The sequence below is a fragment of the Halichoeres trimaculatus genome, unplaced genomic scaffold (assembly GCF_033239565.1).
Source record: "Halichoeres trimaculatus isolate MK-OKI-2021-1 unplaced genomic scaffold, fHalTri1.1 fHalTri1_scaffold_23, whole genome shotgun sequence".
Classification (NCBI taxonomy): Eukaryota; Metazoa; Chordata; class Actinopteri; order Labriformes; family Labridae; genus Halichoeres; species Halichoeres trimaculatus.
The window spans coordinates 5921890-5949304 of NW_027437201.1; the positions used below are offsets into that span (position 1 = coordinate 5921890).

At 40.9% G+C, this 27415-nt stretch overlaps 4 protein-coding genes across 4 annotated transcripts in view; all 4 read right to left on the reverse strand.

Moving 5' to 3' along the window:
• The window catches only part of antxr1c (ANTXR cell adhesion molecule 1c), a 51888-nt gene extending 49389 nt beyond the window's left edge, over positions 1-2499 (reverse strand). The window contains exon 1 of the mRNA XM_074663937.1: positions 1896-2499. Within this exon, the coding sequence (XP_074520038.1) occupies positions 1896-2053 (158 nt within the window). The 5' untranslated portion in view covers positions 2054-2499. The remainder of the gene's footprint in view (positions 1-1895) is intronic.
• A 1378-nt stretch (positions 2500-3877) lies between these two features.
• Positions 3878-7052, reverse strand: rbp3 (retinol binding protein 3). The gene is made up of 4 exons (XM_074663692.1): positions 5785-7052; positions 5382-5572; positions 4984-5126; positions 3878-4587 (listed from the first exon to the last, which is right to left on the reverse strand). The coding sequence occupies exons 1-4, from the start codon at positions 6976-6978 to the stop codon at positions 4262-4264; spliced, it is 1854 nt and encodes a 617-aa protein (XP_074519793.1). The 5' UTR covers positions 6979-7052; the 3' UTR covers positions 3878-4261.
• A 1434-nt stretch (positions 7053-8486) lies between these two features.
• On the reverse strand, positions 8487-11255 carry irbpl (interphotoreceptor retinoid-binding protein like). Its single transcript, XM_074663779.1, has one exon. It carries the CDS (start codon positions 11253-11255, stop codon positions 8487-8489), a length of 2769 nt encoding a protein of 922 aa, XP_074519880.1.
• A 3771-nt stretch (positions 11256-15026) lies between these two features.
• On the reverse strand, positions 15027-25692 carry LOC141785451 (uncharacterized). The gene is made up of 6 exons (XM_074663780.1): positions 25272-25692; positions 23147-24039; positions 22614-22791; positions 18121-18266; positions 17731-18052; positions 15027-15943 (listed from the first exon to the last, which is right to left on the reverse strand). The coding sequence occupies exons 1-6, from the start codon at positions 25555-25557 to the stop codon at positions 15027-15029; spliced, it is 2742 nt and encodes a 913-aa protein (XP_074519881.1). The 5' UTR covers positions 25558-25692.
• Positions 25693-27415: the final 1723 nt, after the last annotated feature.

The window sequence follows — 27415 nt, forward strand, 5'->3', positions numbered from 1 at the left end:
GTCAATCTATGGAAACAGCCCAAAGCTGAAACCTTGCTGTCTCTAAGAGCAGCATAGATGGTTGAAAGGGGGTCATCAGAGGGACATTTTGAAAACACAAATATCAGCTTGTGTAGAGAAAACAAAACTTTCCATCGGGTTGCAAACGTTTGTTTTAAAATAAACTGACGAAAGACTTACAATGTGAATTATTCTGTCTACCCTGTTCCACTGAGTGTGTTGTTAATGCTTTAAGACAGGACACATTGAGCACTTTGCAGGTCAGTGTCCTCTGCTCACCAATGTACTGAAACCTCTTCCCACACACTTTACGTCTTCCATATGGATCAGCTAGGGCAGAAAGTTAAGAATGTGTCTCATAAAACCCACTCAGGCCTGAGGGATGGGGTTGTGGGCTGGATAAGACAGGTCTCTAATGAGCTCCTTCTTGTTTGAAGTCCAGAACCAATGGCTAAACCTTGTTAGTCACCCTCAGAGAGGGCACCAAAACACCCAGACAACCTAACAATGGCATCTGACATTGGAAAAAAACATGTTGTGGCCTACTTTACATGTGTCAGTGTTCTCTGCTCACCACAAGTCAAATTCAGCCCCCCACACTATGCTTCGTCTCTACTTCTACAGGAGATATATCAGAGCTGCTAGTGTTTACATAAAGGTATGAACACAGATGATTATATGCAGTGATTTTTAGACGCGGCTTTCATTGTAATACATGCAAGACCACAACTAGAATGAGATATCAAAGAGTCAAAAGTGATGAAAATCTGTATCAACAACAGGCTTTTAAAGGTGCTGCGTGCAACATCTTGTTCGCCAAATTAAGACCACATTTTCCATAAATGTTGCTGCTTCCTGTCCTTTCTTGTTCCCCCCTCCTCATTCTTGGCATAGCTCCACCAGTGCAAGATGAAGGATAAGAGCTGAAACAGCAACATGCTTAAATCCAAATCGACCAACTTCTGATGAACAATGCATATAGAATAGTGCAAACCTGTTGCCCTAACTTTGTTCTTCCAAACATTTTTAACCTGTTGCTGTTACAACTGTGGTAAGTTGTTTGTTAAAGCTATTATGTTTTAGTGGTTTCTGACTTGTACACTGTGGATGGTCCCTGCATTGTGTGCAATGTAAGTTCATTTACAGTAATGACACAGAAAAGTAGAAACTCTTGAGGTTTTCTCCTACTTTTCTCTGGCTTCTTTTCTTCCAAGCTAAAGTCCAGGTCTAAGATGTCACACACAACCACAACATTTTTCCTATGTGGGCGTAAGGAGAGTGGAGATGAAGGAGGAACGGTAAGCAGCCACTGGGCAAGGAGAGGAAAAAGTCCTTTTAGCATAGCTAGGAGGGCAGGAAAAGCTTATTAGTCATTATTATTTATTTCTAATTTTAGGGAATAGAGGTTAGATGTAGGGAATGTGTCCATGTTTCAGTTCACGGCAAGAAACAATAAATGTATCATCCAAATATACTGCACTCTTTCTGCTTATTCAGCAAACTGTACTCTGCAAGTCAGCGTCACTGCACGCGCACGCACGCACGCGCACCAAAACAGATGCTGTTCTGCTAATGACCAATTCAGGAACCGTTTGCCCCCTTATATTTTCTTCTATTCACGGAAATTTATTACCAATACGGTAATTTTGGTGTCATTTACTTCGCGTTTAATGAATAAAAGGATTAATGAGATGATTCGTCTTCAAATTCAGACACAGACCACGCAAATAACCTGCAATACAACCCTATTAGAGGTCACAAGTAAATGCAGATGTTAGCTTATTTGTATATTTGGCTTACTTCTTTCACAAGCCAAACCCCTGCAAGCTAATACTCCAGTGCAGTCAATATCACGCCTTAAAAAATACATGACAGTTTAAAGATGTTTCACTTACTTGTCAAGCACAAAATACAGGTCAAAAGCGCCCTGACAGGAACTTTCCTCTTCCTCTTCGTCCTGCACCTCCGGCTCGGCTCTTGTGGATGGAGAGGAGAGCAGAACTAATCCGAATAAAACCACGATAACACGCATGTTGAAGAAAAAACGTGTCATGGCTGGTCCTTAGTGCTGAAAAAGATAATTCCCTTTATAAAGAAAAAAGTACAACAGGCAGTGCTTTAAAGTCTCCTCACATCCCAGAGACAGTTCTACTTCAGGAGGCAACGATGCAACAAAGACAAAAGAAAGGTTACAGGCGTCACGTCTCTCTTATCTAGAGTCTGAAACCATGGCCACCAGCATCCCGGTGGGACAGCTTTCTCTCAATTTAGATTGATTGGGGCAAAAAGGCGAACGCTTTACAGTCCATATGCGGGTTGCTGACGAAAAAGAAAAGTTTAAAAACACTTTGCAGACACTAGTCCAAGTAGAAGAAATTAATAAAATGAAGGAAATGAGGTCTGAAAAAGCTAAAAGAAGCTGGTAATGCAGAGCAACGTTTGCGCCGGAGGAACTGGGAGCCCGGGGGACAAAGTTGGCTGAAATGGACCAGGTTTCATATTTCAAACTGAGGAGGAGAGAGAAAGAGGGAAAATGGGTCAGGATGCCTTTTGCGCCTCCCTCACGTGGAAGACTGGCGCTTTTCGCGGGGAATTGGCGCATGGGAGGATGAATGTCACATTTAATGTTCCTCTGAAAACCTGTAGTCTTTTACATGCCACTTCTACCCACGTTTAACTGTGGCTGGTCCCTCATTTATTACTACAAGTTTGTTTACTTGTCTGTCCTGTAATCACAAGGGCCATGAGCAGCGCCATCCTGTGTAATTACAGCATCATTGAGGCGAAATGTAAGGGGAGTGTGGTACTCTGGTTAGCACATTTACAGGATACAACTAACATACTGATTAACAAAATGTGTTTTAGCTGTTCATCAAGGAGTTCATCCACACTGTTTTTAATTTGTACTGTAATTTCAGAGGATGTGGGAACTCAGTAGTTAAATAAAATGGTTTCTTTTTTTTCTCTTCTCTTTTTTCAATTATCAGTTAAGTAAACAAGTCTGCTGGTGCATCAGTTGGGGGGCATAGTGGACAACATAAACTTCTGTATTTCTCTGGAGCTTGCCGCTTGATTAAAAAAAAGTCCTTGCAATGTTACCATCAAATTCTTAAAAGATGTCAGTGTTGACAGGCAGAGATGAGGCCAAAACTTTTTGGCCTTCTGATTAACAGCCATTGCTTGCTTCTATGTCGATCAACCCAACTGTGTCCATGATGAAGCAAATATGTTACTGCAAGCCTAATAACTTCACAGCTGCATGAATAAAGCAACCCATTTTATAGTGTCTATGGTTATATAAAAGAGACACAAACCAAAGCTGTTTTTTTAACCAGGATGTAAACCTGTTTGGGTCTGTTCCCTCTCTATGGGCATAGGTTTTCAAGTGGACACACAAGGAAATGCAAATTTCGGCACTGACTCCATAAAATAACAGGGAAGGTTGCTGCTGGGTTTTGCCTCTGAACTCCTTTTATTTGCTTTTGATTTATGCTATACTTGCAGTCAAGTAATGACTTGTCACTCCTGTTATTGTGTATTTTCGGTTGTTCAACTTCAGTTGTAATTCAAAAGTGTATAAAGAGTGAAAGACTCAGTTTTGTTTACCAAGACTGTATGGTTCTTAAAACTAGAACACTTTTTACACTGGTGTATTCTTTTATGTCATGTGTTGACCACTAAAACTGTCAGCTGTCGTAAACAAATATATTCCTTCTTTATCCAATTTGACGGTTGCCCTCTGCCACAAAGTTATTGCCACTGATACACTGACACATATACATTAAAAGTAGCAAAGATGCACGACAAACACAGGCTTTAATTTAGTTTTATTTGTCTTTTTGTTATTGTGTTCCACATCTTGATTTGACAAGTACCAACAAGTGGATTACAACACAGAGGTCCAAATCAGAATTATCAAGCATGATAAATTTGTGACTTACCAAAAATTATATCATTGATCTTTGCAACAAACTCTCATGCAGAATAAGCCCATCAGTGCTATTCGTTTTCAAAATCTTTCACTGTTATTCTCAACAGAATTTGAAACTTAAAGTAAATCCTTCTGTTGAACCTTTGCTCTAGATTAAAAGCAGGCTTAAAAGGCCAAGGTCTGGAGATGATGAATGGCAGATTAAACTTTGCACCTTGTGCTTAATCTACATTCCTTTCTTCATAAACTTTTCTAGAATCTAAATCTTGTAACCATTTGGCTGCCGAAGCAAAAGTGACTGTTTCAAAATGCCCTGATGTAGTACAGGTTTTACTTCTGGCCTGCCAGGTGCTTATTGAAGATGCCCTTGGCTGTACCGAGAGCAGCATCAGCTGCCACAGGTATGTGAGGTGTGATTCCAGTTCCCTCCCAGGCTGGCCCAGTGGAAGTGTCAGAGTGGATCGTGGGGATGCTGAGGGAGACGCCTGTCTCACCAACACTGAAGATCTTGGGTGGGTGAGAGGACCCAGCTGTGGTCTCTCCAACAATCATGGCACGGCCGAGCTTCTTCATGATGTAAACAAACTCCTCTGCAGCACCAGCGGTTGCGCTGCTTGTCAGGATGATCAGGCTCTTCTTTGAGCCATACCTCACACCTGAGGATGAGTAGAAGATGGAGGTGGAATAGAGTAAATTATTACTTACACACTGAAGTAAGGAATGTTCAACTGGTAGGAAGGTCTTTGCTATCAGAACTTCTTTGTTTGGGGTGCAGAAATCAGACTAAGGTTGGGCCTAACTGCTGGGAAAAAAAGCCTTGCAAACTCAAAATAGATTTTAAATAACCCAGAAATTAACAACAATATCTAAACAACTGGCAAATTATGTTTTACATGAGGTTTTATTCCAGATCTGTTTTTTATCTCCACCACCTTTTTTGGATATGTCTGGCATCTCACCTGCTAAATGCACTTGCTAACTCTTTCCTCATCTTTAGTTTACTAGTCAAATGATCAAATACCAACTTAACAAGTGTTTTTGTTTGTAATTACCAGTGAGCTCAGACAGGGACAAGAGCTCCGTTGTGGTGCCGGATGGTCTGTCGTACAGCTTATCCAGAACAATCTGCTTGTCAGCATCAAAGAAGTAGGAGCAGAAGCCTGAGATGGCTGTTGTTGGGCCGCCAACATTGTTCCTGCAAAGCCAGTTAAAGAACAGTAATGAAACAAAACCCCACCAAAGTAGCTTTGTATTGATGCAGGCAATGAGGTGTAAGTAGACCAACCCTTAGAATAGAACTCCTAACTTATCCGGACTAAGTCAGACAGTCTAAGTCTTTTATTTATAGATGTGGACTGATGAGCTTTAGCAGATTTAACGGATGATTTGTTTTCCATAAAAAGGACAAAGTGAATTTTAACTTGCTCCATCCATGAGCAGGAACACTCACCTGAGGTCAATGATCATAGCATCAGTGTTCACGACTTTGTTCCAGACATGCTCGACGATAATCTGAGCAATGGCCTTGACCTCCTCAAAGTCTCCGAACATGTCGAAACGCAGGTAGCCAATGTTGTTTTCAAATACGTCAGTTTGAAATGAGACTTTGATCAGCTCAATGTACATCTCTGGGGTATAATCCTGTAGGGTGAGTGACAAGACAGCACAAACACAAATAGTTATTGCTCATTCTTATTGGCTGACTTCATGTTACAAACGTATTCTATAAATATATATAAAAAAATATTTCAAAGTTTGACACAATGGCAAAAAAAAATTGTAAAAGTGTAAACTTGAGCCAATTAAAGACACATTCAAATAACAGCCAGTACTCTTGTGTACAATGATCTCACCATGGGGGGCAGGACAGGTGTGTCACTGGTTGTCTTCAGGCTCTTGTCTCCTGACAGGGTCTTCAGGTCAGCTGATAGCTTGGCCTCCAGACTGGACTTGGACACAACCAAGCTGTACTCACCGTTTGCCAGAAGCCCCTTCAACTTCTCTGCCACTTCAGCCCCAACTTCTTCAAAGGCATAGTTGTCAGCAATCAAGGCTGCTGACCCCTCAATGATGGCAGGGACTTTGGCACGGAGGTTGACAATTTTGATAGCTGTTGCGAGCGCGTCTTCAGCACTCACTTCGACTTCAGGGGTCACACCTGTAACCTCCCAGGTGGAGCCAGTGATGGGATTGATGGTCTTTGCAGTTGGAATGGTTACATAAAAGTCAGTGTCGCTTACTTTGAATTTGTCCACTTTGACAGAGCCCCCGGCAGTCTTCTCACCAACAATAGTGGCCCTTTTAAGACTCTGGAGACTGTAGGCGACATCCTCAGCAATGCCCCTGGTGTTCTTGCTGGTGAGAATGATGAGAGGCTTGGTGACACCATATCTCTGTCCAAGAAGCGTTGTCATAGAAAGCAGCCTGGAGGTGCTGTCTGAGGGACGATCATACACACTCTCAATATGAATCTGAGGCTCAGCTGCGGTGAAGTAAGACACAATGTAGGGGATTCCTGAGATGTCCCCAGTGCCAGTGTAGCGCAAATCAAAGATGAGAGCTGAAGTTGGCAAGATTTTATTCCACACCAGTTCTACAAGCAAAGGGCCAACCTTTTCAGCCATCTCCTCACCAAGAATGTTATCAATCCTCAAGTAGCCGATATTCCCCTCCAGGATGTCCAGCTTGATTGAGTTCTGGAGGACAGCGATGAGGTGCTCAGGGGGCAAAGGCGGCATCTCAGGGGGCACTGCAGGGACATAGTTTGGCTCATAGGAGACCACCAAGCGTGGGTCGCTGATTGTGAGCTGAAATCCAGCACTGAGGACACGTGCCAAGGATTCCCCATCTGGGATGTTGAGAACCTCTGTGTTGCCTCCAGCTGCTTCAATCGCCTCCTTCATGCCTGCCAGCTTCTCTGGCGAGCAGTAATTGTCCATGACGATTTTTGCCATATCGATGATGACATTAGGAGGAAACGCAGCATGGCTAAAGAAAACATTTCCCAAAACTAATAGAGATGCCACCAGAAGGACAGACTTCACCATCTTTGTAGGTGTAGTCAGGAAAAAGCGACTAGATGGAAAGCTGAAGTAGCTGAGCCAAACCTCCTTCTCCCAGGAGGTTCTTTGTCAAGTGGCTCTGTTTTGGCTGGAAGGATTCTGTTAACACACACTTAAGAGGATTTGACCCACAATAAACCTCTAATCGTATTATCCTGAGTGCCTCTGTATGGCAATAATAACCTAGCCAAGTGGGTGTATTAGCAAGGAGTGCTTGCCAAAGATACTCAGTTTAAATTAACACAAAGTGTTTTAAGCACCTATTTAAAGCTAGCCTGGTTATGAAAATTCTACATTCAAGAAAAAAAATGTTTAACTGGTAAGAATACTCAATTAGTTTTATTATTCACTGTTGAGGTCATTTATTGATAACCTGAAAGTGTAAATACTTCACAGATTAAAGTGAAAACATTCAAAGAAAGCTACCAATTGACACTGGTGTCCCATGAATTTCTTTAATGGTACATTTTTTTTCCCATTATTGTTTATAGAAAAAATCAGAAATGATTAAAAAAAACACACAAAAACAAACAGAAGCTTTTACTATTCACAAATAGTACATATAAACATGCAGTGGTTGTCTTTCTGTGGGCTGCTGTTGAAGTGAACAGAGTCCACTTTTATATTGTTTGGGACTTGCTCCCTCTGCTGGATGTTTGGTAGCAAAGAAACAGAACCATTAGGCAAAAAAGAGAGAAAAAGTACCACATCACAATGTCAGATAAATAACAGCAACGACAACAACAACAACAACAAAAAAATAAATAAAAAAAAATCAAGAAATTCAGAAAAAAAAACAATTTAAAAACAAACAACTCAACAAAATTAAATACATCACCTCACACATACATAATGTTCAAATCAATTTAAGCATTAATACAGCAGAGAATATATTTTAAGAATAACATGTGGTCTTTAACCACATGCTAACCAAAAAAAAAAGAAAAAAAAAAAAGAAATCATGAAGCATAAAAAGCAACAGCTTAAGATTTTAAGTGTCATTACCAACACGAAAAAGGAATTCACTCTAAGCAGCAATTTCGTAATTAGTGAAGTAATTAATTGGAAGTTGTTTGCTCACAGGACTCACATGCTGTTCTCACTATAATTAGCCTGTTGTAATGTCAATGGGTTATCAGACATTATATCCTCTTAAGCTTTCCAGAGGTATTGGTTTAATCCACAGCTTATGCTATAAATTCCCTCCTGCAGTGAAACATTAAATCCTTATAAATACAGGACTAGTCTGTCTGGATGAATACATCAGCTAAAGCTTAAATGCAAAAGAAATCTGTTGGAAAATATCAATAGTCCTTAAATAAAAGATTTTTCACTAATAACATTACAGAATACCAATGAGATTATAGGTCCAGCAGTTTAAAGATATTAGCAGAACATTGACAGTATGGCTAGTTAGTATATGAGGACGCTGTTACCTTGAAACAAAGATTTGACATCACCTCTTATATAAAACGAGAACACAACATGAGGGATTACTTTCCCTGATCTCTCCTCAGGAGCTTTGCTGCTATGATTCTTTGTGCTGCAGAGAGAGCGTCACTGGCTTGGACACTGACGTGAGGCTCAACCCCTGAAATGCTCCACATTTTTCCGGTGATTGCACTCAACACAACCTGATTAGGGATGGAAGTGTACAGAACGCTCTCCTTGATCTGATAAGTTCCACTTGAAAGAGAGCCACCAATTGTTGCTTCCCCAATGATTGTGGCCCTTTTCAGATCTTTCATGACTTGTATGAACACTTCAGCTGCTGACCCTGTCATGTGACTGGTGAGAATGAAGACATCCTTGGCAGGGCGATACCTTTGACCTATTACTTTAGGTAATGTTGTTACCTCTGTTGTGTTATTTGTGGTCTGGTCAAAGACTGTGTAAAGATGGTGCACGGTTTTAGCATCAAAGAAATATGTGCACAAGAGGGGAATAGCTGTTGAATATCCACCAGTGTTGTACCTCATGTCAATTATGAGGGAATTTGTGTGTACTATCTTGCTCCACACTAGTTTGATCAGCTGAGGTCCAATGGCTTTTAACACTTCTACATCTGCCATCATGTCAAAACGCAAATAGCCAACATTACCTGGTAAGAGCTCAGTTTTAAACAAGGCCTCAATCATATAACCTGCTTCTTCAGCAGTTGGGATTTTTGGGGCATCATGATGTGTCTCAGGCTCGACACTGCAGTGGAAGACATGGAGGCGGTTATCACCTGTAGTCTCCTGGAGGTCTGCTGTTAACTGAGCCGCCAAAGATTCATAGTCAACCACTGACCAGTACAGCCCCTCATCCCATTTGTCCAAAAGTTCCTTGCCTACCTTCAGTCCGACTTCATGGATTGCATAGTACTTTTCAAACAGCTCTCCTGTCCTCTCTATGAGGGCCCTGAGCCCTTGGTGAAACTCTGCAATCTCATTGACTTGGTCCACAGCTTCCTCAGCCAGCACAATGGCATCAGGTACAACACCACCTCCCAGCCAGCATTCACCATCGTTGTCCAAAAAGTTAATGAAGGGTACAGTGATGATAATATCTGTCCTCTCTATTGGGAATGCCTTTGAGTGCATTAAGTTACCAGATGTAATTTCCCCAATGACTGTGCCACGATGTAAGGACTGTATCAGGTAAGCAAACTCCTCAGCAGCACCTGCTGTATGGTAGCTGGTCAAAACATAAACACCACGTTTAGAGCCATAAGTTGTACCTGTTATTTCAGGAAAAGTAAAATATTCCATTGATACATTCTGAACTCTGTCATAAATTGTGAAGAAGTGATGTTTCTCAGATCTATCTTGCAAGTAGGACAATATTAGGGATAGAGAGGTTGATGATCCACCAGTGTTAAAGCGCAGATCGATAATCAGATTATTCGTGTATTTAAGGGGCTCCCATACCTTTTTGGCCATGAGCCCTTCGAGTTGAGCCAAAGTAGACAATTTGACAAACTTGTCAAAGCGGAGGTAGCCTGTATTATGTGAAAGGATTTCCACTTTGAACATTGTGTTGACAAGTTCTTTCAATAATTCCAGTTGATCAGGTGCGTCATAAAGCTCAGGACCCTCCTCCACTTCGTCAGTATTGTCCTGAACCAGTTGGATGATAAGTCTTGGATCTTCAGACACTGGCTGGAGTTCCGTGTTGAGCCTTGCAGCTAGGTCCTCTTTCGATATCACAGAGAATAAGTCTGTTGACTGAAGACGTTGCTGAATGCTTGGAACCCTATCTGTGAAAGCGTAGAATCTCCCAATTATATCACAGATACTCTGAACAACTTTTGGAATTGTTCGCCTTATTGCGAGAAGGGACTTGGCTTTGGCAACAGCTTCCTTGTTGTTGGCATTGACAACTGGGGAAACTCCATGAACTTCCCAGCTTTGGCCTGTGATAGGACTTATCGATCTCGCCACAGGAACTGTAATGTAGAACTCTGTTTGAGCAATCCTTATCTTTTGGACTCTTATTGACCCACCAGCTGATGTTTCACCAACAATAATAGACCTTTTAAGGTTTTTCAAGATATATGCCACTGCCTCAGCAGCACCTACAGTACGCCTACTGATCAAAATAATCACATCCTTGGTCCCACCAAATCTTCTCCCTCTTACTGATGACCCAGTCCAAAGTTCCCTGGATGTATTTGAGGGCCTGTCATACACAGTGTCGATATGAATATGGCTCTCAGGGTCTGAAAAATAGGATATTAGAACGGGCACACCAGACAATTCTCCAGCTGTACTATACCTCAGGTCAAGGATCAGTGATGAAGTTTCGGCAGCTTTGTCCCAGATGTTGTCTCTCAACCGAGAGCCAAGTTTTGCCAGTGTCTCTTTACCAATGATCCGATCCATGCGCAAATACCCAACGTTATTGTCAAAGATGTCCAGCTTGACAGAGTTTCTCACCAGCCTGGACAGCTGATCTTTGGGGAGAGATGACAGGGCTGGTTGCATCGCTGGCACATAGTTTGGCTCATAAGAAACAGTCAGCCTTGGATCATTCAGTGCCCCTTGTACTCCAGCTGTGAGCACCGCGGCCAATGTCTTCTTGTCTGAAATCTGCAAGATTTCTCCACTGTTGATGGCTTGTTGGATGGCTTCCTGCATCCCAACCAGATTCTCAGGGAAGCAATAGTTATCCAAAAGAATCTTGGCCATTTCCAACACTAAAGCAGGCTGGAATGTTGAGCTTACGGTATTTAAGAAGAGCACCAATAACAGCAGTGGTGCCATTGCAAACGTCTTCATTGTTACCTGTGGAAAGAAAAATACACTGTCCTCTCATCACTGGTCTGTGATAGTTCATTTATCTGTGTCAACTTAAGAGATTCTGTGTTTTTTTTTTATTGTGGGAGGGAACACTGTCTTTGTCAGTTTTTTTTGCTTCAAGTCAACATAAGAGGCTTTTGTCCCAAACCTTTAATCGCATTATCTACTATGCTTCAACATGGAGACAATAGCAGACAATAGTAGTTGGTCTGTGAGTGGCTGTGCTGTCCTTCACTTTTTCCCACTGTCAATTTTTGAGTTGCTATGATTATTTAACCCTAATACAGCTGTTTTCTCTTTGTCCAGGATATAATGTACCTTACATGATTTACCTCAATTTTAAATAACAGTGTTTTACTCTGACATTAACTACTGACTTCAGCACTGTGAAATCCATGTTGTATTGTATTTGTCAGACTAACATCTCTTAAGATTTTGTTTGTTTCACATGATTAACTGAAAAACTTGTCGATGTGGACAGACTGACATGAAACTGAATCAAAAACTCTGACGCTGTTTCTCTGACTGTGTCTGTTATGAAAGCTGCTGCTGGTGTATTTTGGTACTGTTGGTAGCTTTAGAGGTCATGTCTGGGTCACTCCACTAGTGACATGATTACGGATTGTACAGTTTGTAGACACGTGGCACAGCCCTCTCAAAGCACATGCCAAACAGGGAAAAAAATTATAACCCTTTCTTTCTTATTGGCTTTTTCCTTTTTCCTGCACCTTCCTATTCTATTGACCTCAGATGTGATTTCTTGTCAATATTTCTTTTCACACACGTGTAGAAACGCAAAGGCTCAAAGGCACACCCTGGATATATGTGGTATGAGGACATAACCAAAATTTTTATTCAACCTTTCTCTTTGTTATTAACACACACATTATTATCTCACCAGCAGTGAAGAAGTTCATTCAACTCTTGCTGCTCAGCTGCTGGATTTTTTGTGAGTGAGAACATCCTAGAGATCTCTGTTTTACATTATAAGCTAATCAAACTTGTTTAACACGCCGGACACTAATCTGACAAAGTGATTTCCTAAGCATTTTATGACCGTAAACTTCTTCCTTGTCATAGTGAACAGATTTTGTATCTGCCTTCAATCCTGTCCCTTTGCAAAGGGTGATGGTTGTTAGAGAAACGATGCCCCCTGGCTGTATGCTCAAGCTACCACATCCCAGGTATCTGAAGCAAAAAGCACTTGCCCCTGTATTTGACAATTCAATCAGCCAGTGGTTGTGTTTTGCCTTTAGAAAATTTTTATAATTGAAAACAAACACTGCAATCTTATTCATGATGTTTTAGTCATGGTTTATGTCTTTGAGTGTCTTACAGAAGTACTAAGAAGCAAGAATGTGTGTTAGTAACTTTATTAAATATTTTGCAGAAATTCTGGTTGAACTTATAAATATATCAGCTTTATATACTGAAAAACTTATGAGATTTACAGTTCCTCTTATATGTAAAGCAACATCAGAAATGCTAAAAGATGAAAAAAGCAGGAAATTATATGGAGCTAGATACTGAATATATTCCATATTTATAATAATAATATATACACAGCTTCTACAGTAATTTACAAGTTTGTGTTAACAAAATTACTTGATCGACAACTCCAATTGAATGTCACTATACTAATGTTGGATTATCAGTTATCAGCAGGACTGAGGTTGAGTCATCAAACTGAGAAGTCAGGAGCCCTTACCAGATCTATTTATGGCACCCCCTAAAGGATCCTGGCAGTAACTGTCACTAGGGATGGGTACCGAATTAGGTACTTTTATAGGTACCGACCGAATTCTGTCAAAAGTATCGGGTGCAGATTCACGTAAAATTAAAAGATACCATGTTTAGGTACCTAAACACATCCTTGTGACTGGGATGGAGTGGAAGACTAGGTGATTTACCATGCTGAACATGAACACAGCATGGTAAGTTTACATATTGAAGAAAAAATATGTGAAATGCAAAGAATTTACATTTCATTATCAAACAAATTTTATTTTATTATCAAATAAACTGATATTTATTACAGCATAAACACACACAAAAATACCACAAATTGGTACCGATGAGTACCGGTACCGATTGCCAGGTACCTGGAATCGGTACCGTATTGTTTAAAATGTGGAAGGTACCCATCCCTAACTGTCACTGAACAAAACAGCACGAGTGCACATGCAGCCAACATTAGCTCCCTCTTGCCTGAAAAAGAATTGGTTATTTTGGGGAAAAATAGAGAAAAGAAAGTTTAATTAAAAAGTCCTAGTGCTCCTCTTCATCTTCTCAGTCTTATTTCAGTCAGTGCTCCAGTACAAAGTTCAGGTCTCAGTCCCAGTCATGACTATTTGTGGCAAGAGCTACAAGACCTTTCTTTCTAATGTATGACCTTTATGCATTTTTTCACCAGCCCTCTTGCTGTAGGGAACTATAAATACGAGTTGATCATCACCTTGTTCTGACAAAATTTAACAGCTAGCCATTCAAATTTGTACACAGAGTAATACATTCTAATACATTCTCTCTCTCTTTTTTTTGTTAAATGAAGCTCAAATCATAAGGAAATATTTAGTTTTGGTCTGTTTATCTTTTCTTTGTGTATAATACAAATACAGGACAATCCAATCTTGTTTAAATAGCAGGCTAACAAACTGTGGTTAAATCATAAATATGCTAAACATAAATTACAGGATAAAATATATAGTGTTACAAAATAAAATATCAACATGCTTTAATTATCACTGTGCACATGCCCATGATACTATATTACAACCAGCTAGCATGCTAACAGGAGTGTAAGGGTGTAAGCAAATGTGCGTTCATGCAATAAAAAACAACAAAAAAACCCCAAAACAAATAAAAGACAAACAAACAACAACAAAAAATAAGCAAGCACAAAAGAATCCAAGAATAAGACACTGTCTATCCATATTTCACCATTTCATAGCATGCTTACTTCCCCATCATACCAGCATATTTCAAGTTAACACACATATGAAGGTGCTGAGGTGAGAGCTACAGTGCTATTACACCTAGACTGCATTATAAATGTGGTTTGCTTATGATCAAGATCATTATGGGTGTACTTCTGATTGCATTTAGCGTAGCTTAGCTAACATGCAAACATGAATATCAAAGTGATTTCTATGAGCTAGCATGCCAGGGAGATCGTGAATATTACAAAGATCATAAGTGCATTAACAGTCCCTTTTCATGATAATGATAAAGCAGTATAGCTCAAAACATCACTGTTAGCCTATTCAGAGTTTCTTTTGAATGGTTTAATTAATGTTATTCTAAAGAAAGAAGAATAGGGATTTATGCTGCATTCCATTTGTACTTGGAAGTGGGAATTTCCGAGTTCCAAGAGGGGAGGCCCAGCTGGGACGCCCCTCGAGGTCAGAATTTCCGATCTGTAACTCAAGGACCCACACCAGCCCTGAGTTCCCAGTAGGAAATTCTGAATTCTGGGATAAACAGTAACTAAGCTCCTGTAAGATTTTTTTAATTTTAGAATTTCAGACCAGTGTTTGCCGCAATAAATCAGCCATATATATAGTATTATTCAATGTTTATATACAGAAATACTGCTGTTATGGCAAGTTTTTCCGACTTAGCAACTGAAACTCTGAACTCAGAAATGATGTCACTCTCACTCCCGACTTCCCAGTTCTGAGTACAAATGGAATGCAGCATTATTTGAAAGGACGCCATTATAATCACAAGATTAAGCCCCGTCCTTTCTTACTACCTACAACCACACTCTGCCACCTTCATCTCCTCATAAAGGTATCTTATAGTGAGGCGTCCATTCTCCTTATACATCACTGTGATGGGGTCCAGTTTGATGGGGACACAACAGGCCATGCTTGCCTTTTTAGGGTCCCTGATGTTCATCAGAGTCTGGATGAGGGCGTGTTTTGATGGAGTTGATTCATCCGTGAGTGGGTGGTAACACAGGCCTCGACATTCATAGGCGTCATATTCTGGAGGTGCAACAATCCAGCTGTCCCAACCAATGTCTCCAAAGTTGACTTTGAGGGATGTCCTCTGGCAGTATTGCCTCTCTGCTTTTCTTTTCTTACGGCCTGGATGTTGAGCTTCAGGGATGTGGTTAAAGAACTGATCTCCTCTGTTCCAATCAGCTCCAGAGTGTAAGATGGTTTCTTCTTCATGGAGGATCATCTCTCTCAGTTCCTTCTTTTTCTCCCTTCTTCGGCTGCTGAGATCGTCTGAGAAAACTATTAAAGCCGCTGAGGTGTTATCTCCGACAGTCATGCTGATGTTCAAACAGCCTTCCCCTTTCTCTTCACTTACAGAAGCCTTGCAGTCCTTCCTGTCAAACACCACATCAAAAAAGAATCCTCCATGGCCTGACTTGATCCAGTTTTGAATCGCTATCGTCACGTCAAAGGTCTCCCATGTGCTCTGTGAGCCTGTCACCTCTTTGCCCACCAGTAGCTGGTTTGTGGATGTGAAATTACCGTAATCCACTTCATAGACTTTGACCGTGGCCTTGGATCCGCTTGAGTTGACGTATGATTGAGGCTTTAAGAAGAAGAGCTGTAGTTCAGCCGTAGTGATCTTCTCATGCCTGGGTATGCTGATGTTGAAATGCAGTCTGTGTTTCATCTTGGTGCCGTTTGTCACAGAGTGAGTGATATCTGTTGAGGAAATACATAGAAGTTAGGTGGTGACCATATTTTGAATCAATGCCAATTTGAACAACAAGTTCAAGTTAGAAGTCATTTGCCTCACTGAAGTAAATCCCCAAAATGCTGCTTTTGTTTTACTTTCAAGTTTCTAATGTTGTTAACATCTGAGCCACAACATTGGGCATAATCATCACTGGATTCTAACTTAGACATATTTGTGTTTTATAGATGTTTGTTGTGTCTCGAGACAGAGCTTGAAATAAAAACTTTTTGTTGAAACCAGGATTTTTTGGACATCTGCTTGGAATCTAGCTAAGCTGTCACCTTACTTTAACAAAGGATGAGTGCTACCCTTGGTATTGCTAGTAAGAGCAGGTAATAAAAAAAGTCAACCAGCCAACCAAACAACTAATTAGCCAACCAGTTGATCTACTACAAACCAACTGATAGGGATGGGGATGGGTACCGAATAAGGTACTTTTATAGGTACTGACCAAATTCTGTCAAAAGTACTGGGTACTGATTCATGTGAAATCAAAAGGTACCATGTCTAAGTACTTAAATCCTTGTGAGGGAGTGGAAGAGTAGTTTTCCATGCTGGACATGAACACAGCATTTCAAAGTTATATATTGAGGAACAAATGTGTTAAATTGAAAAAAATAAATATATTTTATTATTAAACAAATTGATATTTTTTCCATATAAACACAAAAAAGTACCGAGGATTGGTACCATTGAGTACCGGTATCGATTGCCAGGTATGGGGCATCAGTACCGTATTGTTCCAATTGTGAAAGGTACCCACACCTACCAACTGACCATGCTAACTTTTGATACCAGCACAAATACTAGCTTGCCAGACAAATCAATGTCCCCATCAACCTCAAACAACTAAGCTAGCAATGCTAACATTGGAATTTAGCGCAACATTAGCAAGCAAAGCTGGTTACAGTTCTCTTGAAAATGACTTAGCCTGAATAGCACACGTTTAGAACAGAATAGAATAGAATAGAATAGAATAGAATAGAATAGAATAGAATAGAATAGAATAGAAAATACTTTATTTATCCCTGAGGGTAAATTCAGGAGTCACAGCAGCAATCAAGAAAACAAAAGTAAGAAAGTGTATAGAAAGTGCAAAAAGGTCCATAAGAAAATAGATGATGACAGCTTGGGTCTGATATGAACTTACGAATAGGAAAGAGTCTGGGTTTCAGAATCTTAAACAATGCTATAAGTGTTTCTTCTTTCTGAAGAAAAACTGTCCGATACCAATGTTTACTGGCTACAAGGCTGTGAACTACTCCAGGTTCAGCTTCAGTGCTAATTTTGAAAGCACTTCTCTTTGCCAACATCAGACCTCTTAGATGTTATTTACACAAACAAGTTGTATCAAATGAAAAGTATGAAATTCAAAGTCTGTTCTTTTTTTTTATCTTAAAAAGGTGGTCTTTTGAGGTAAAATAATACAGTCACAGCTGTAGAAGCAGTTGCGGTAGCTACACACAAGGAGATGCTATGGTTACTCTAGATCAGTGGTTTCTGATCCTGGAGGTTAGGTCTGTTATGAAGGGTCACATGCAAACTTTAATAAGTCTAACTTGTATATATTCTTACAACCTGTGTAAACATGAGACTAACCTAAACATACAACTAATCCATACATTTAGGATGCAATTTTTTATTACTACTATATAGATACTTCAGTTGAAAAGGTTAAAGGCTGTCTTGCGTTTCCCACCCATAAGCTTAAACAAACTATAACACATTGAATCTCTCCACCTTGTTTCTGTACCTTGCACTGTGAAGCTTCGTATGACATCAGACTGAGGGATTGTCGAGCTGCCTGAGGCGTACTTGTTGTAGAGCTCCATCATGAACTGAGGAGGCTGGATATTGCTGTGCTCTTGAGGAACATCCGATAAGTTTAGCTGCCTTAAAAAGCCTTCCTTCATGGTTCCTAAAAGGCTCTCCATCCTTGCTTCCTCGTCCTCTTCTTCCAGAAGGTCTTCCTCTGACAGCTGGGAGTAGAATCTCTCATCGTACTCGCTCTGGATGTCATTTTTGAGAGGTTTACATGTGCAGGACCCGATAGAGACCAGCAGACTCAAACACACCTGAAACAGAAATGATCTGGAGCTTGGCATTTTGAAATCAGATTCTGTCCACACCACTGAAATGTCACAAACTTTGTCTCTTTTCCAGCTTGAAAACAGACTTTGTGGTGGCAAGGATTGGAAATGGAGATCCCCAATGAAAGGACCACAGTTCTGATGTCCGCTCCCATGCTCCCAGAGTAAACATGGGGACTTGTGTCAACCAAAATAGTAGCTTGGACATGCTTATCACTGTAAGTGATGCCTTCTTTAAAGCTTTGTTATCATTATGGGGCTGGCTGCTAATGAAGACACTGTAAACACTTGACGGCGATAATGAGGGAGGAACTGGAAACTGCGAGGTTACGACCAGCAGACATTTCCATGAAATGAGTTTTCCCAGGTTTTGGGTGAAGTGTTTGGATTCAGTGAAAATAAAAGTTACAGAAGAACAAGACAACAAGCCCACATCTTCTTCTGAATGTTGTTTTTTTCACAGCCTCGTGGTTATTTTTATTTTTACCTTATCACGGTACATATCGGAACACACACATGTTCCTGATAAAGAAAGTTACAGGAATGTGCCAGAAAAATAATCAGTGACACATTGCGGAGCAGAGGGCAGAGTCAAAAATAGAAGTCACACATCGAACAAAAATTTGATGTTGAACTCTAAACACATTACTTGCTTGTTATGTCACTTATTGTGGAAAAGGATGCCATGCACAAATACAGATTTGAGGTTGTTGCTGCCAGTTTGTTTAGAGGTGTGCTGATATGCAAGGTATGTAGAATGGGGAACAACAGTTTAATGAAAAAAGTATCTGTTGAACTCTGACCTGACACTTGACCTATGTTGGCCTATCTTTTTCTTTCTTTTTTTTTTCTTAGCCAAATTGCTAAATGGCTTAACAGTAAGGGCTAAAATGACAACTTGCAACTTCCATTTCTGGCAGATTTACTAGTAACCACACTGCAGGTTATTGGCACCCAACCTCACGTTCTGATAAATGCGTTCATCAAGCATTATCTTGTTTATTATGAGAGACAACCTTTGTTCTATAAATACACCCACTGGCCACTTTATTAGGTACACCTTGCTAGTACTGGGTTGGGCCCCCTTTTGCCTTAAAAACTGCCTTAATCCTTGGTGGCATAGATTCAACAAGGTACTGGAAACATTCCTCAGAGAGTTTGGTCCATATTGACATGATAGCATCACACAGTTGAGGATCTCCTGTCCCACCACATCCCGAAGGTGCTCTATTGGATTGAGATCTGGGGACTGTGGAGGACATTTGAGTACAGGGTCATCAATGACCTTCTGGTGGCAGCAGCTACTGGTTCCCCATCTCTACTCATCCTTCTGCCCCTTACAGTTGCTTGTGACAAAGTTGACCACAACATTTTTCTTCATCACTTGTAATCCACAATTGGACAGTCTGAAACTGCACATACCTGGTTCATCCCCTACCTTACAAACAGAATTGAACTCGCTGCCCTGGGAAAAACACGGTCCCACACCCATAATGCTACATGTGGTGTCCCTCAGGGCTCTGTGTTGGGTCCCACCCTCTTCACTCTCTACCTGCTCCCTCTGGGTAAGCTCATCAGCAGTCACGGGGTTTCCTACCATTGCTATGCTGATGAAGCCCAGCTTAACATAAGGACCAACCCCATCTCCACTGTTCCTCTATCCATATTGACAACCTGCCTGGAGGAGATAGAGGCAAGGATGAAGCTCAACTTCTTCCAGTTGAACTGAAACAAAACAGAAGCCATTCTAGTTGGAACACCACATCAGTTCCACTCTTCCACCATCACCAAGACATCCCCCTCTCCACTTTTGTCACCAACTTGGGTATCAAAATTGACCCACAACTAACCTTTGACACCCACAACAAGCACATCTGTAAGACCTCATTCTACCACCTCCGGAACATCTCCAAACTCGTCCAACACACACCCTGGCAGATGCAGAAAAGCTCATCCACGTCTTTATCTCCTCCAGGCATGATTACTGTAATGCACTCCTCATAGGGATCTCCCGTAAAAGGCCACAAAACTGTCGCTCACTGGATATTTTCTCTTTTTGGGACCATTCTCTGTAAACCCTAGAGATGGTTGTGGGTTAAAATCCCAGTAGATCAGCAGTTTCTGAAATACTCAGACCAGCCCGTCTGGCACCAACAACCATGCCACGTTCAAAGTCTCTTAAATCACCTTTCTTCCCTATTCTGATGCCCGGGTTGAACTGCAGCAGATTGTCTTGACCATGTCTACATGCCTAAATGCATTGAGTTGCTGCCATGTGATTGGTTGATTAGAACTATGCATTGATGAGCAGTTGGTGTGCCTAATAAAATGTATGAGACATTGTAGAAATCCTGAAAACTGCAGTAGCTCAAGTGTCTGCTTTAGACTGGCTCTGGAAGTAACAGAAACCATGTTCACATCAAGCCAAAAAAGACAATTTTCACAGCAGAAATAAACATGTTAACAGCTAATCTCTACCAAAAATGACTAGATAAGATTATCTCTTTTGTTTCACTATCAGTTTCCTTCTGAATCACACCAGTGCTGCTTTCGTTTTACAAAGACCAAACACTTGGGAAGGTTTTCACGAGTAGATAGTGTTACTGTGATAATCTGTAAAATCTGAGGGACATGGGAGCAGAACACTACACAGCACTGCCAAGTAGAACAAAGACATGATGATGGTGGTCCTATCTGCAACATCCTGCATGTCACAGATGGATGGTGGGATCTGCTCTTCGTTTCTGTGGGGGGTTTGAGCCCCAAAGCAAAGTCAGTGTTTCTGGGGACATTGACATGAGTCTGGCATATTTAGGATTTTTTTTTGGGGGGGTCTTTCACGCTTCAGTCACTCAGCCAGAACTTGGTTTATGCCAAGTTTCATTAAAATGCTTCCCTTGTGGCCAACTCAAGAGTTCCTCTCTGTGGAGTCAAGCAGTTATGAAAGCATGAGTGGAGTAAATAATGAAGGCATCAGGAGAGAAACAAACAGAGCAAACATGCTCTGAGATCTGAGGACTTCTTTAATACAGGGCTTTACAAGACAGCCCTTTTCTTTTTCTGCATTCCTGGTTGTTCATCATAAAGATGGAAGAAACGTGCCTCGTTGCTCCTTCAAACTGGTCATGCAATACGCAGTCAGTAGTTACCAGTTAACTGAATTTGCCACATGTGGACTGAAATGATGTTGGTTTCACTTAACTGGAATGATATGAGACTGCATGTTATTTCTTTTCCTATTCAAGTCAAATTTATGAATCTGTGAGGCTGGAGCATAAATGGATCTGGTACTTGGGAAAGAGACTGTTGGCTGTGCCATGGGTGTGTGAATGGGATTAAATAAAATTGATGGTCACTTAACTCAGCATATTTTTCCATCACTTTATGAAAGCTGGAGTTAACACTAGTTATATTTCAATTTACTTTAGCCTCAGTTCTAGATATTGTCTTCTCATTTTTATGCAGGGCATTGGGAAAATATTAGTTATGTAAGAAGTATGTTTGCATTTTATTTACCACCTCAAAATAAAAGTGAGTCCCTGACAGTATTTACAATTTATTTTATTTCCTCACCAAGCATACAACATGTTACTTAACTATTCACTTCATTATATTAAACACATGATAATAAGAATTATTTATACATGAAACTGAATATTACAAACTGTACATGCCAACTCTGACAAACAGTGCTCGTGTGTGAAAGAAAAATACTGAACAGCCACAAGAAAATACTGGAGTTTTTCCTTTCAAAATGCCCAAGTCCCTTAACTTTCCCATGATGCACAGCAGGTGGCGGCAGAGCACTGCTTTTCCAGAAACAAGCCTCACTGTGCTTGTAGTACATAAATCTTATCTGGTGTTTAAGTACACACATCACACACAAGGTATAAACAAAGTATTAAATCTTAAGGAGATATAACCTTCCATGCATGGAAAACACCTCATGCTAGTGTAAGAAGAGGTGTTCAAAAACAACACGTTGTCACTTAATGTGACACATCTCTGAAGAGTCAGTACGTTTAGTTTGCATTAGTAGACACCGTAGATACAGTATTTACAAAACATGAGTTGATTAACTTGGTTTCCGTCATCCTTCTGGGTCTTTTACTCTGTGAGTGGTTTGTCAATTTGCAGTCCAATCCTAGACGCGCAGTCAGAGACAGATGGTTCAAAACGTTGTTGGACTCCAGATGTTGAGCTTATAAAAGGGTTTTAATTCTAAAACAGCCTAAATGTGCTGCAAAGGACTGCAATACTTCTCAAAGGATCAACAGTGCTGGTACAGTTTGTCTATTTATAGATATCTGGTACCATCACATACTTCAGCTTGTAGTAAGTGCACTTCGAGACTGCTTTTGGATTAGACAAAATACACATTCAGCATAAAGTTCTCAGACTGAGACTCAACTCAGATCAGTTCATCATCACTACAGTCCTCCTCCATGTGGAAATGCCCTCCTGTACAGTATGTCCAATGTCTTAATCTTCTTTGAGGAAAATGCCCCTCCTCCCATCCCCCAGTTCTGGCCTTATCGGCAGGAACAAGTGTCCACAGACATGCCGGGGTAAACCTTCAGCACCATATTCCTGTGTGGATCCAGGAAAAGAACGCTGAGCGGACTCATCTTCTCTGGTACACAGCACGGTTCGGGGACACCAGGGACGATTCCCACGGCTCGGACGATGCTCTGGATGGTGGCGTGATTGGATGGACGCACCACCTGGGGAGACAAGTCATCATGAGTTCAGAAAGAGGGGTGGTACAAACCAGATTTTAACTAGTGCTCAAAAGAATGGATAAATACTTCTTAGACATTTTTTTTTACTTTAGGTACTGAAAACACTTTGAATGGATTGATATTTTCAATTTCCCAGTCTTAATATTTAAAATCTGGTTTGATTTTTGCAGCTCTTTGCATCATTTTAGGATAAAGAAGCAAAAAATAAACCCTTTCTATACATAGGAAAGTGCAACTGTAACTTGAGAAGTTAACACCAGATGTGATTCAAACAGTGCGGCAGTCATTACATATTTTTAAATGTTGATAAATCTTATAAGAGGGATGTCTGGCTCACTTTTGGGATGGGGAATCCACAGGTCCCAGCACAGTAGAAGGCATCGAACGACTTCGGTGCCAAAACCCACTCGCTCCACCCGATATCTGCGAAGTCCACCCTGAGGTACCTCCTGGAGCAAACCCTGGGCTCACTCCACTGCCTCCTCCTCGCCTTTTTCATTGTCCTCTCGTCGAAGCTCAGCACCTGGGGTTTACTCAGGCCCTCGCTGCTGTCCTGACTTCCCTGCTTCCTTCCTGGTTTCACTGCAGCTTTGGCTTTGGCAGGGAAATATGTGTTCTGCCACAGTTCATGATTCTTCAGGGAGTTAAACTGGACCTCTGGGATGTCATTTGTTTGGATCTGGAGGTGAAGCTCTCTGCGGATCCTGGAGGCAGATGCTGAAGCTGCAGCTTCCCCTACAGGGAAGGAACCGTACCGCTGCAGAGACATGGCCACACTGTTGGGCTCATCTATCGCTTGATCATCAGCGTATATAATGATAAACGGCATATTAGCTGGAGAGAGGCGCTCTCTCTGCTGCACACGGGCTGCACCAGACCCCAAATCAAACTCCACTGTGAAAACAAGCTCCTTGGCTTCCCTGGTGTGTTTTACCACCGCTGTTACATCCTTTGTTTGCCAAGAGCCTTTCTTGAAAGGAGCCAGAGTTACGTTTCCCAGCGGTGTTGCAAAAGCAGAGTTTAGGGTCAGTCCGTGGAAGAGAAGCTTCTGGGAGGCAGGGTTAGGATGCTGGAGGCCACTGGACGGGTGGCGAGGCCTTCGGAAACGCCAGGGTCGCTGGTTTTGGCGGGGTCGCTTGTAGAAGTAATGGAAAGAGGCAGAAAGGATGAGCTCGGAGTCTTGGATGGAGGACAGGTTGAACTGGAACACCTCTTTGCCGTGTGAGAATCCTGGGAATTGGTGAAGAAACAGAAAGAAACAGGGATGATAAGAAAATAAAAGTTATTCACGTTGAAGTTTAAGACAAAGAAAAGTTATCATTTCTGCTGCTTTTCCTCGTATTCATATCGGCGTCAAAATGATGATGTGATGCTCATCCAACCCAACAGACGTCCTGTCAAACACACTTTGTGCTCATTCGCCCAAGAACATCAGCACAGATAACACAGGAGATCGAGTTGCTGCCTGGAGAGTTTCCCCCTCTTTATCATTTCATTCTGGCACATTTAACTGACACAAATAACCACACCGTATTCATCTTCCACAAAATGTTGCTCAACACATCTGACTGACATCTGCAGCAGCATGGAAAATATTAAGCGTGGCACGCTTAAGATCCTGCCTCATGCATGACCCTGAAGCCTCATCCTAGATCGCTGCACTCATGAAGTTCAAGCTTGTCTCTCACACTTCCACCGCCACAGCCTGAGAGACAAACACAGGACCGGTCCAGTCTGTTGCAGACATATGGAAATGCTTATAGCAGAAAGAGCTCCTCTGAGGCTTTTCCCTGCGCGGCCAGTGTCTGGGTGTGATAATAGGCTCTTGTCTAACACCTAGGTTGTTTAAGCTACTGGGTAACTAACAGCACTCTGGACTGAGAGTCCCCCAGGTTAGTAAATCACAACGCTGACAGAGTAGAGAGGTGAAGATGTTTCACCCAAAGGGAGCAAAGGCTGCTGGGTGATTGACTTAACACCTGCACTGAAGATGTTAAGATAATTCTACTAATAAGACAAATAAAAAAATATATATATATTATGAAAATAAAATTCTGTGGAGTCCGGGATCTGGGCAAAAACACATTCATCATGTTTTATTTGTAACATATTGTAAAAAAAAAAAAAAAAAAAAAAAAAAAAAAAAAAAAATCCACTTTCAAGCAAAAAAAAAAAAAAAAAAAAATTGAATAATAATAATAAAAAATCCTTATTCTTTTTATTTATTTTACACAGTTTGTCAATTATAATTAGGGTTAAATGTGGCAAAAATGTCAAAATAATAAGCAATCAAAATGTTCCAAAAGTAATAAACTCTTATCAGCCATTAAAATACAAGAAATTAAAGGATATGTTATTGTTTAAGTAGATAGTGATTTTAACACATGTAAGGAACATAAAACAGTGTTTTTTCATCTTGATTGGATAGATCGTGGAATTATTGCGCGCGTGCGTTCACTCACTCGGGACAGCCTTAAAACTCCTCACGGTGTTTCCATCCCTCTGACTCTGCGGCTCCTTGGTGTACTTGTCATACACTTTGAACATGCTGATGGAGACCATGTCCCGATGTGCGTTTTCGTGCGTAAAAACGCGCTGCTCCATACCCAGAGTCAACCCGGCATCTCGACCCGCTGCTTCACCGAGATCCTCGAACACTTTACCCCAGCTCAACTCCAGAATCAGTAGTAAAGACAAAGCGCGAAAAAGCCCGCTCGCCATTGTTGAAGTTCTTTGTAATGATTCCATTTGGAAGAAAAATGTAGAGTCGAGTCCTGAAGCGCGCGTGTGAATGCCCACCCACACTTGAAGCCAGTATCCAGGTAATCCGCGTCAGACCCACACTCCACGGTTCACGGTCCACAGCTGTTTCTACAATGGGAGGAGACCAGAGGAGGACGCATGCATGAAGCTCCGCTGCTGGATGACAGATGGTGACGCCTCGAAGCGCACAACCAACGAGAAAAACGTGCAGCTCATAACTGCACAAGTTTAGCATACCAAGAGAGAGAAAGAGAGAAAATTATTCTGATGCTGCAGTTTATAACTAAAAACTGATACATGAGGAAGATTTTATGGTCAGCAACTATGGACCATAATATTTCTGGGTTAGGATGAAAGACCAATTTATTAAAGCAAAGATATATCATATTTTTTTCTTTGTTCAAAAGGTGGCATATAATCCATCAAAAGTCTGATGTGTCTCTTTAGATCAGGGTTATCAGAGCATGCTGAAAGAATAGATTTGTCTTTCTTTAACCCTTTGCCCCACTGGCAACAACTGCTCCTGAAGTGTATCACTGTCATGTTCTACTCACAATAAAAACCTCAGCGTTGCTAATGCAACTTTTTCCATTTATGTGCCAGTAGACAACAAAGATTTTGGTTCATAAAAAAATAGTTTCCAAGTGGTTCCTGTCACATGACATGATCTGCTTCCTGCTCCTTCCGGTGGAAGACATGGCAGATACAAATCATCCTTGAAAGAGCCAATTTTCATAATTTTCGTATGTTTTTTTTCCCCAAAACATATTCATAATTATTTAATCATTTAAGTCTCTAGAGTCACCCTCCACCAAAAAATGTACCTGAGATAAATATTTTGTTGTTCATGGGCTTATTTCTGAGAGGCAAAGTTGTCACTGGACACAAAGCTAGTCGGAAACTAAAAGAAAACACGACCTGCAGCATAGCTCATAATTAACTTATTAGGTGCAAATTTCTTGACACACAAGTACTTATCATAGCCATTGACCTCACTTACCACCTTTAAAAAAAAAAAGTTTATTATACCAATATTATCATTTTTTTAAAATAACATTATTATAATTATTTCTATGTAGTTATTAGGTGACCTAGTGACAAGCTGTGGGACCACCGACAACAATTGTTGCCAGCCATAAAAATCCTATTTTCTTTAAAACAAAGAACAAAATGGAAAAAATAAATACAAAACATGATTCGGAGGGACACAACTGATAACATTATATGCCTTACAGCTCTGAAAAAATTATGTGCTATGTGAATAAATTTGCATTGCTCTTTGTGCTAGTTATCAGAATTGAGTGCCCAGCGGAAAAACACGTGCTATGAAAAATGCATTAGTTTTCTATAATTTATGAAAAGTAGACATTTAGTTGAAAATGTTTTCTATCCTAGACACCAAGTTAAAAACTGACTCAGGGGCTATTTACAAAAGTTTCAAAAGTTTTGCTGTATTTTTGGCCTTGCATCTACATGGAAACGGGGTTTCAGCCAATCCAACTTTTAAAAATGGCCTCAAGAGTGGGATTTTTCTGAAACGCTGCCAACACTGTTGCCGTGCAAACAGTAAAGCAGGCGTTTTTAGTGGCAACGCTGATGTCACAATCCACTTCACGCAAACGCGTACAACAGTACAACAGTACCGATCATTGTGGCCTGCCATGTTGTGCTTGCGCTGCTCAATCTGCTGAATCTGCTGACTGTCTTTCAACAAAATGTGCATCTGTTGCTCCACTTTTGCGCTTAGCATTCACCAAAACACAAGATGATCAGCTCAACTCTACTTGAGTTGGAGATCTGCGACTTCTGGACAAGACAGTTATAGCACCACCTACAGGCCTGG